General features: G+C 32.2%; 1 protein-coding gene across 2 annotated transcripts; it reads left to right on the forward strand.

The window, feature by feature from the left end:
• Nucleotides 1–449: 449 nt before the first annotated feature.
• On the forward strand, nt 450–5,948 carry LOC100807254 (telomere repeat-binding protein 5). 2 transcript variants are annotated; one of them, XM_006583528.3, is made up of 12 exons: nt 450–772; nt 1,469–1,549; nt 2,096–2,193; nt 2,301–2,578; nt 2,757–3,136; nt 3,316–3,486; nt 3,591–3,653; nt 3,743–3,822; nt 4,129–4,367; nt 4,507–4,821; nt 4,910–4,973; nt 5,396–5,948. In XM_006583528.3, the coding sequence occupies exons 3-12, from the start codon at nt 2,113–2,115 to the stop codon at nt 5,543–5,545; spliced, it is 1,821 nt and encodes a 606-aa protein (XP_006583591.2). In that variant the 5' UTR covers nt 450–772; nt 1,469–1,549; nt 2,096–2,112; the 3' UTR covers nt 5,546–5,948. The 2 variants fall into 2 exon arrangements, with proteins under 2 accessions (XP_006583591.2, XP_006583592.2); XM_006583529.4 differs by having other exon boundaries at nt 681–733.
• The last annotated feature ends 5,478 nt before the right edge of the window (nt 5,949–11,426 follow it).

Here is an 11,426-nt window from a genome sequence, read left to right on the forward strand (position 1 = left end):
CAAATTAACTTTCACTTATATATCATGTTACAACATTTAATAGAAAAAGAAATCAACATTTGAAATGTTTATGAATATGAGATACAATACATTGAAATCAGGTAAATATAAATTATTATAAAAGTCACTAAACTTATTATAGATAATAATTATAATAATAATTTGTGATTAAATAATAGTAATATAAAAACTCTTCACATAATTAACACATGAATTATTTATCATCACTATTTTGACATGTGTTTAAGAATTACCATCATAATCCAACATTGGATAACCGACATTGACTCAAATGAAATAAATAGGCTCATTGTTTTCATTGCCAATGAAAAATGTAAACAAATAAAGAATTAATCTCATTTCAACTACTTTTTAGAGAGTGTGTATGACAGTTGGGAAAACTAATGGCTCGTGGTTTTGAAACCCATTCAATCATTTTTGTGTGTTGTTTTAGTATTTGTGAAAGAGAAAAGATGCAACCCAAATGAGTGGAGAGTCTTCCACGTGGGAACCAAAGAAGTGACATGGAGAGAGGAGTGAGTGGATCACCCCAAAAGAAAGAACCGGTCGCATCCAAGTGGTTTTTGCTGACACAACCTGTTGTAGCCGGTCATTTGGCACCATGTTACTGGCTAGTCCCTTCCTAGGATATTTAGTGGTCAAATTTTTGCAAACAATTTAGTTGGGGTTGCGAGGGGTTTAAGAACAAACACAGGCTTGGGGTGGTTTTCAGGTGGGTTTTGTTTGATCAGACAATAGCCTAAGTCTCTAGGTGAGAATTTTTTTTATTATCTTTCATGAACATATTCCTTGCACACAATCCATAAAGTTTTTTTTTTGTTGCAAACATCATTCAACACAACAAGCTAGGATTTGTTTCATTTGTGGTTATTGTATTGTTGTTCATCACTTCTTCAATGGAACTAGTTTCATCATTTATGGTGTTGTTTTTCCTCTATTGATGTGGGAATTTACATTGCACATCTCCCTTGTCCAATTCTTTTATGGGTTCATTTTGGTTCCTTTCCTAGTGCTTGATTCATTTCATTTTATGTACAGTCCTATTTTTACTGCATTTTCTTTCTCTGTTTTCTTTTTTATAATTTGATCTCTCTCTTTCACTCTTTCTCTCTCATACGTGCATAGTGGTAATAAATTTATTAACTTGTCAGGAGTTGTCTCCTTAAAAGGGTCACAAGGGGTCTGAAGATCCATTTGACCAGTATTTTATACTTTTATCTGTAAACTGATGATATATGATCGATGTCCATCGTTTCATTTGCTTGTTGTTGGTGTCGTATTTAATTATGTTCAATTAGAATGTGTATGGATAATTACAATCACCATGTTGCAATTTTGGCTTATGTTTGTTTGTGTTTTAAGATTAACTGACAAGGTTGGCTTTGTTTGTTTTTCCCCTTCTTATTTTTTATGCGTATTTGATTTTTTTTTTCTTTTCTTTCTGAAGGGTATTTATCTTCTTGATTTTCAAACCAAAAGAGAGTGGATTCAACATGGGTTGAAGGTTTCTTCTAATATTCACTTATGTGTAAGTGTTTCAATATATTTTTTTGTATTGATATTTTATAATGGCAGAAAGTTATCCCCCACTGGGATCTTTAAGATTCTAGCTGCTAATGTCATTATCACATAATCCATCCCATAGGAGTTATTAATCATTCAATTCTGGTGTACACATTGGTATTTAATAATGTTCCTTCTAATTGTTCATTGTCTGTTTTTATTTTAATTTCATTTATTCTGGTTATTTTATAAAAGTGTTTTTTGAATTTTACCAATTGCAAAGAATTTCTTGCTTTTTGACTTTCTTAATTAAGCCTAATAATTAGGCACAGTAACAAGATTGTTATTTTACTTACCTTTGCAAGGGAACTAGTTTTTGATTAAATGAATTAAAACTTTAAACACATTTTGCACATGCAGCTTGGTACAATGATGCCTCTTGAGACTCATCAATCCACGTCATTTTTATAATTATTGATTATAATTTGATTATGCTGGCAGGTTCTGATTTTGGGTGTTTGCTTACCTTAAGGAAGTCGATTTCATTTTATCTAATTTTTTTTTCTTATAGGAGTGATTATATGAGATATGGTGTTGCAGAAGAGGTTGAACTATGGTTTTAATGGCTATCAGGTGCCTGTCATTCCTAGAGCTTCAAGGTCAGCTAGAGTAAGTAAATTAACCTTTTCATTTATCCCCACTTTTTCCAACATTTTCTAGTGACTTGTATTATATGTAGTGTTTCAACATCCTAAGAATTCTAGTAAATGGTTTAGGGGAGGGGCACAATCAAGAAGAAACCCGACAACAATCAGATACAGGCTTTTGAAATGTTGGCTAGCGTAGCGGGCAACTTTTTGCAGAAGAATGAGAGTTCTGATCCTAAAAATGTTGTGTTTGTGGAAGATCCTTGCTCTTTCTGTGGTACTAACATAAAGGACAAATATGAGGATGAAAGGAGGTCATTTATGAGGGACTCGTTTGACCATGGAGCTTGCAGTGAAATTGCCTCTGCCTTTGTCCCAAGTATGCAAGGGAAACATGACAACCATAGGTACATACATTTGAATGGCTATTTGGTTGATAACAAAAATGTTTTAATTCTTTGATCAACTTAATGTTGATCACCTAGTGGGATAATACTTTTTTGTTGTTGTTGTTGATCAGCTTAATAATGGCTTTGTAAACTTGTCATGACTCACCTAGATTATGTTCTATGAAACTCTGACCAGAGGCATGGGGGATTCATCTTTTCTTGACAATCATCTTGAAGGCCAAGGACAAAATGTCCTTGAGAGGGAAGATGAAAGGATCAAAAGGAGAAGTGTAAATGGGAAAACCATCCACATTAAAGGTTGCTCCGATGGGTTAATAGAACCATGCCACAAAGTATCCAAACATTGTAGTTTAGCTAATAATGCGGAAAAACCATCGTTGGAGTGTCGCAAGCATCTTGATTCTTTTCCCAATGGTTTTACTTCTAGGAAATTAGTTAATAGAGATGATGATGAAAACTTAGTTAGGTGCACACAACTGAACTCCAAGAATAATAATACATCTGGCGCACCACCTGATATGCCAAAATTGAAGGATGCAAGTCCTATTATGAGTGGTATGTAGCTTTACTTGCAGTTGATTTCCAATTCATATAAGTTTCACAACCAGTTTCTAGAGTTCCTTATTGTGAGACAATAAATCTCTATTGATGCATGAATTCATTATTGTCAATCCATTTCCAAATTTTTACATTCTAGATAAGTTTTGATAGTTCCATAAATTGTGTCATTATAGATGAGAACAACAGTAGGGACATTTTCGAGTTTGAAAATTTACAACGGATGTATCCATTTAAGAAGAGGAAATTCTTCAATCAGAATTCATCTTCTACATCTGATAGGGGGTCTCAATGTCAAGGCATGTTTGATTCTTCTGACACCACCAGGGTTAATGGCACAAACCATGGTACAAGTGCAACAATGCTTTGTTGCCTACTTCACATTTTTCTTTGTAATATATGTTAGGCTTGCACTCAATTTTGGTTCAATGATCCAATTTATAACATGCAGCAATTGAAGAATCGTCCTCTATAGTTGGTCAACAAGCACATTCTGGGTCCAGGGCTTGTAATGGTAAGAAAATTAGTGAAATGAATTAACAACATATTGCAGTGAAGATTGTTTTATAGGATTCTGACACAATTTTCAATTGTAATTTGCAGTGAAGCTCAGCATAAAATCCTTTAAAGTCCCAGAGCTTTTTATTGATATACCGGAAACTGCAACCATTGGTTCATTGAAAGTAAGTAATTAGGATTTATCTAAGAGACACAACAATGACATGATTTACACACAATTTTATGTGTAATTTAGTCAAATCCATCACTTGTGACTGAAACAATGGAGGCTAACCATAAAAGAAATTGAGGCATTTGTACAATTTTATGGCATAAAACCTAACACCAAACCACCTTTAATTATGTCATGCCTTGAGACCAAATGCAGATAGATTTCAAATGTATAAAGTAAGTTTAATAAATAACTATTGTTAGGTATCCATTGTACCTTGTCCCATGCTCACTATGTCTATTTTCTTTATTATTTGCAGAGGACAGTAATGGAGGCTGTGACAACTATACTTGGAGATGAATTACATGTGGGCATCCTTCTTCAGGGAAAGAAAGTTCGAGATGATAGCAAAACTCTAATCCAAACTGGGATATCTCAAGATGACAAACGTCATAGATTGGGATTTATGTTGGAGCCAAGGCATACTCCAATTTCTCCAACTTCATACAATGATGACCCTTGTTTTCTAACCACTAGTTCGCGAAAAAAATTATCCAGGTAAGCTTTCAATCAAACATTACTGCATTAACTTAATTTTACGTGATATCTATCTTTCTCGACCCTTTCATCCATGGATGTAATTACTATTGGTGATCCTATCAACAGTTACTAATTTGATATGATCTTCAATAAACAGGCAATCAACATCTTTAACATTACAACAAGGAACGTATAATGTATCCAAAGAACGTTCTATGATCAAAATTGAAAGTTGTGCTAAGGGTGATCTTAATATAGTCTCCTCTCTGGAAGATACTTCAACTAACAATAACATGTCAAAGTGTCGTGCTCTAGTGGCAGTTCCTGCCATTAACATGGAGGCATTGGCGGTGGTTCCATTCTGGCGCAAATCTGGAAATCCTGACTTTGCACAACGCCGAATCAGGAGGCCATTCTCTGTTCTAGAAGTAGAAGCATTGGTTCAGGCTGTTGAAAAACTTGGAACTGGAAGGTTTGTTAATGTGATTTTGTCTTCTATGCTTTGGTTAATGAGTAGTGATAAACCCTTTATAGCATTAAATGTTACTTATGCGTTGCAGGTGGCGTGATGTCAAACAACGTGCTTTTGATCACGCAAAGCATCGAACTTATGTGGATTTGAAGGTCAGCAATTTCATGTGATGCACTATTCATTGTTGGGGTGAAATCTCCCACAAGAAGCTAAAATATCATAATTTGTATGATAGTCTAATTAATGATGCTTTTCTTAGATTCAGTTTGAATAAACTTTTCCATAAACAGTTATTAGAAAAGAAAAATGTTAAATGAATTGAATTTTTTTCATAAGGTGAAATCAACTTATGCACTAAACTTTTGTAGAAGCTCTTTTCATTTAACTTTTCCAAAAGCTAAACTTTTGTAGAAGCTCTTTTCATTTAACTTTTCCAAAAGCTAAGGTGCATAAGTTGGTTTTATCTTATGGAAAAGCTCAATGCATTTTACCTTCTTATTACACAAACACACACACACAACGTATGCAATATTTTCATTTTAGTAGCTCGTCAAGGACTATGGGCTTACTACAGGATAAGTGGAAGACACTAGTGCACACTGCTAGAATCTCCCCGCAGCAAAGGAGGGGAGAACCTGTTCCTCAGGAGCTTCTGGATAGGGTCTTAGCTGCTCATGCCTATTGGTCTCAACACCAGTGTAAGCATCAACTTAAACCACTGTGAGTCATTTCAATCATTGAAGGACGCAGAAGAACAAACACATTGTTGCAAAAGTACAGTTTCCAGAGTGAAGTAGTGTAGTTATGATAAAAGTTGATAGTATATAACGTTTACATAATATACTCATGTGATTCCATAATTTATCCTCCCTAAGCCTGATAATGTTTTGGTTGCTTGTACATGATTGTTTTGGCCTAAAGGAATATGGTGTCACTCATACCACCCCTTGTGGTCGATTGCTGGTATGCTATCAATATGCATACTAGAATATATAATAAATAATGTATAGTAGTTAAACCTCTTAGAACTTGTTTCTTGGTTGTATCTTCATTGTTACTAGCCATTACAATGACATAAAGGAATACATATGAACAAATACAAATGAATATCTTATGCCAATAGATGTAACTATAGTTATAGCAATGATAGTTTCATTTCCCCACATACGATGATACAATTCATTATAAGTAACGCTAAGTCGTTAGACTAGTACAATGATACTAATAAATGGAACAGTTACAAAGTGGTGTAACATGCAACTATTTTTTTTTTTGCCTTAGTTAGCACTTAACAGGTAATAATGGACAATGAAAGAGCAAAATGTAGTGGTTTGTAAAAAAAAACTGCAAAGAATCCACAAGTTCAAATCTCCAAAGTTTTCAAAATTCCATTTCTTTGCTGACAACATATACATTTTCACTTACGTTAGCACCATCCAAAATGAATTTAGCTATGTTTAACCTTCTGAAAACTAGTTAGAATTTTTTCAGGGCCATATTTCTAATTGTATGTCCTCCCATATTCATATGTAAATGAGGCACCTCTAAGTCTACAAGGTTGATGATGTATGATAGTTCTAAGGGTATCTCACACCGTTTCAAGGTGGTCTTATGATAGGAACAATTCATATATAACAAAGGGAAATTGTATTATTAACACTAAGGTAAAAAATAAAGTACAAAAAGAAGGAGCAAATGCCCCAACCAAGGAAAATCCATATGGCTCCAAGCAAAAGCTGAAACTGAAAATAGAAAACATATCTAAATTGCCTTTATAACAAATTTGTTCTCTCTCTCTCTCTCTCTCCTCTAATATAATTTTCCTCTCGTTAATTACAAGTTAGTCCCTTCCTCAAATGAAAAATTAATAGCCCCATGAGCAGATAATTAGGCTTTACAGGTCCCACTAACCTAATCAGACACTTATCATCTTTGGATTTAATTGTTAACTATATACCTCCTTGATACATTTTTGGCTTTAATTTTCTCTAAAAAAATACCCCTTTCATATTGATCCTTTCTTGAAAGGCATATTGATATATAGACTTGTTTATTAGGTACCTGTTGATCTTGAGACAATGACTTTTATTTCAAACACTAATTATGATTAGAAAAGAATAAGAATTTCAACTTAACACGAGTTATCATTCAATATGTAGGATAAATTTTTCTAATTTATGAAAAACATGTACATTAAATCTTGAAAAGCAAAAAAAATTCCACAATTATTCATGACAACTTTACTAAAATTGTTTCAAAAAGGTCTTTTAGAGGATTAAGTTCTAATCCCAGCAATGATGCTCACGTATATATAGAGAAAACCAAGGGTGTCTAGCTCAATTTGTAGAATATGATGCTTGAGTGTTGTAAATTTCCTGTTATCATATTCAATTTCTACTGATTAAAAAAAAAAGCATACAAAGATGAAGAAGATCAATTGATAATAAGTGTCAAACTTTTACACCTATACTACTTAATATTCTTTTAGTATAGTATCAAATTAAAAAATTCAACCATTAAATCATTTGATATTAATATTTGAGGTCATGCATATCAAACTTCACATAATTTATACATTTGTTGGTATTTTGAATAATATATTATTGGTGAAAATAATATGATATAATGACAATAAGTTTTGATTTGTAAGAAATTTTATTTATAAGCTTAATTTATTTTATAAAAAATTTCAATATAATGGATGAATTGTTTAATTTTAAATTCTCCAAAACATTATTGAGTAGTGTAAGTAAAAAAATTTGAAACCTAATATTAGTTTATATATATATATATATATATATATATATATATATATATGACCTATGCCTATTTTACCTGTAATAACTTGCTTGATGTTGCAATGAGTGTGTGTGGTCATTAATGATATGTGACCCACATTTTTATACTCTACTTTAATTTAAAATTTTCATCTCAATTCAATTTTTTTTTTCATTTCTTTTCACCCTATCACATGGACCCTAAATCACACTCTTGGAGAAGGAAGTAAATGTGTGGATTGGTTAGTAAATTTCTTGGAACTAATGGCTCGGTTGATCTATTTCGTACGACTGCTTGTCCAAAACATTTATCTTTAGTTGTTCATGTTGATGTTCTAGGAATTTTGTATCCTAGGGGTAGTTAGCCTTTTCTTTTCTCTTCATCTTATCGGCCCGCTGGTAAAAAAATATATAGAAAGTGTGTCAAGTGACAAGTAATTATAATGAGAAAGTGAAAGAAGTAAATTTCAATCATATATCATACATAAATTAGTGAATTTTTCATCTATAAAATACCAAAAAAAAAAAAAAAATACACAAAGAATCCAAGCTGAAAATTATTTACCTAAACGATGCAAATTATTGTAGCAGGTGAGAAATTCATTCCCCCCAAACCGATTTCTCACCTATTATTTTTTTTTTATGTAGGAACTGATTTTTTTACTATTTTTTTAGTATACATTTAACAATCAGTTCCTTAGAACCAACTACCAAACGCGTCTTTTTTTTTTTTATAAAAAAAAACAAGTTAAGAAATCGGTTCTTGAAGAATCAATTTCTTAATTTTTATTCTTTTATTTTTTTAAAATTGTTTTTGCATTTTTTATATTATTTTTGTGTTATTAGTGATCTATATTTATGTCTTTTTTAAATTAAAAATAATATTATTTTGCATAAGTTGTTGTCAATTTTTTTTTTTGCATATTTTTTGTTTTATTATTTTTTGAAGAGTTGAAATCATTTTATGTTATTTTGCATATTTTTTGTTTTATCATGTTTTTATTCCTTATATCTTCATTTTGTAGTAGTTTTTACCAAAAACACTATAGTAATTAATAATATTGACTAAAAATCCATAAAAAATACTCACATAAAAAATTATAGAATATTTAGATATCGAAACTAAAAAAAGCAGAAATATAGAGTCAAAAGACTAAATAAAGCAAAAAAAAATTCAAAATCAACAAATAAGGAATCTTTAAAAGTTGAAATTCTTTGCATTTTCATTTTATTTGATTATTAAAACACACAATTGAAATAAAAAAATATATTTAACCAACAAGTTGAATTGAACTAAAATATTTAAATTACAAAATAGATATAAAATTATAAACAATAGAACAAAATATTTAAATTTGAAACAATACAACAAAATTTTCAAAATACAAAGAATATGACATAAATTTAATGTTGTTGGCTTGAACCTACACAGTTGGGACATTTGTTTTTTGAATGGCCTAGGATGCAACACATGAAACATCGTTTTGATTGATCCAGTTTTTGGATATCCATTTCGATGTGTATATGAGAGGAGAGAGGATGACCTTTAGAATTTTTTTTCTTCTCTGGGTTAGGGCAAATTCTTGGCATGTGACACAATGATCAATATGTTTTGTTGTGCAATTCCCCAAACAATCCTTTTATACGTTGGAGACACTTTCTAATGTATGCAGAAAATGTATGTAATTCCTATACTCATGGTGAGCATGCTTACCAGCAACAACAATATGAGAATAAGGCATGCACAACTTTTGGAATTTGCCATAGTACCTTTCATTTAGCCTGAACATGAAATTTCTAGCGGGTAGAACCTCTCTCAAGTTAATTGTCTCTTGGACTAAGAATTGTGTGTTGCATTAATCAAACTCAAGACCAATGTGAGAGTTTGCCTTTCTTTGTGCGTCTTCCATAGTCTTGTTTAGTACTTGTGTATAAACTTGACCAGATGTAATCATTGATGCAAGTTCTCTTCCTTTTTGATTGAATAATGCATTACACCTTATAGGTTGATTTTACCAGCGCACACTTATTGGCAGATTTCATGTTTTCTTGAATACCGAATTAATTGACTTCGCAAGATTGGTGGTCATGTGCCCCCATCGTCGGCCTCCATCCCATGCGAGAGTCCAATTTTCTCGTGGAATCTTCCTAAACCAATTAATTGATTGATCACCATATGCTTCCTCCCTCATATTGTTGTAGTAGTGATTAAAGGTAGACTCTATACTTGCATATGTTGAGTAGTTGTAAGCATACAATTTCAATAGAAAACATAGTAATTATGTCCTCATCATTTTGTAGTATGCATGCCTTGTAATAAAAATAATCCCCAACAAATGATACAAGACATCAAAATTGTATATCCATGACCACCTTACCATTTAGTAGACTAATCTTGTTTCCAATAGCTTGTTTCAAGGCATCATGTGACATTTTGTTGTCAAGTTAAACGATCTTTGGTGAATCGCTTACAAATGTTGCACCATGTTTAGTTGTTGTGATGATGTCATTGTAATACAAAATTGCCGTAATTGATGATGAAGTCATGGTTTAGGGTTTATGATAGTAGTAAGATTTCTGATTGAGGTGATGTATCAGACTTATATTATAATGTTTAATGACTGGTCACATGCACTTAAAAAAGAACTACCATGATCCCACCGACAAAATCAATGGTTTAGATAACACTGATTGGAGCAAGGCAAGTTGAACGACTAAGATCCCATCGACAAAATCAATGGCCTAGATAACACTTATTGGAGCAAAGCAGGTTGAACGACCAAGATCCCACTGACAAAATCAACAACTTGGATAACATCAATTGGAGCAATGCACGCTGGACGACCAAGATGCCACCGACAAAACCAATGGCCTAGATAACATTAATTGGAACAATGCATGTTGAACAACCAAGATCTCACTAAATAAGTTGTGTTACTATTAAATTTTTTTCCTATAAATACAATGCATGTATTGCCATCATATACACTTACAAACTCACTTTCTCTCGTTCTCATATATCCCTCTTTAACTTCTTCTTGATGTTAGTATCAAAGCCTAAATAGTTGTTCATCTTCTTTGGAAACAACACCTTCATAGATCTGGAGAAGTATGTAATACATTTTGTTTAATTGAATGTTAATTATGTTATGATTTACAAATATTCATGTTGTTATTATTTTGATTTCTACATGTAACATATGATGTAATCCAGTCATATGCTCAAGTTACTCCTTCTTTAAATCTCAGAATTGAATCTTTGTTAGTTCAAGTTGGGTTTTCAGATATTGCAAAGCTTAGAAGATTAAAATCAATGACATTTTAGTGACTGCTTTGGTTAAAAGGTAGAGACTTGAATATCACACGTTTCATCTTCGAGTTGATGAATGCATAATCATAAATGTGCGTAGGATATATAAGTATTGTTCCCTCAAATAATGCACTAGGGGGATCAACACTAAAAATAAAATGGTTAAAAGAAAAAATGTTGACTTTTCCAGCAAAACCCAAATAGCAGCCCATCGTAAGGCATACATTTTAGGACTGATTAGTGGGGTCTTGATGCTAGAAGTGTTAGGAAATAGAGTTCACCTGATGTATCTATATTTATTAGCAGATTTTGAATGGGTGGATGGTACAATTGGGGTTTGGCATGTTTAGCATATTTGTATAGAGGAATGTGTAGGATAATTTATCCATCATTCGAAAAAATGGGAGGATGTATAGTGCTAAACATATGGAGTGCTTGTGTCGCTTTAATTTTTTTCCCAATGGTAGTATGACAACAAATTGACAGGGTCATGCTCCAATTTGGACTTTGTGAAGGCA

The sequence above is a fragment of the Glycine max genome, chromosome 7, assembly GCF_000004515.6.
Source record: "Glycine max cultivar Williams 82 chromosome 7, Glycine_max_v4.0, whole genome shotgun sequence".
NCBI classification, from domain to species: domain Eukaryota; kingdom Viridiplantae; phylum Streptophyta; class Magnoliopsida; order Fabales; family Fabaceae; genus Glycine; species Glycine max.

Bases quoted from the DNA above. Each gene is read 5' to 3' on its own strand.
- LOC100807254 (XM_006583528.3), top strand. From the start codon at position 2,113: ATGGTGTTGCAGAAGAGGTTGAACTATGGTTTTAATGGCTATCAGGTG. The intron at 3,137-3,315 runs GTATGTAGCTTT...GTGTCATTATAG, and splicing joins TGCAAGTCCTATTATGAGTG to ATGAGAACAACAGTAGGGAC. The intron at 3,823-4,128 runs GTAAGTAATTAG...TATTATTTGCAG, and splicing joins CAACCATTGGTTCATTGAAA to AGGACAGTAATGGAGGCTGT.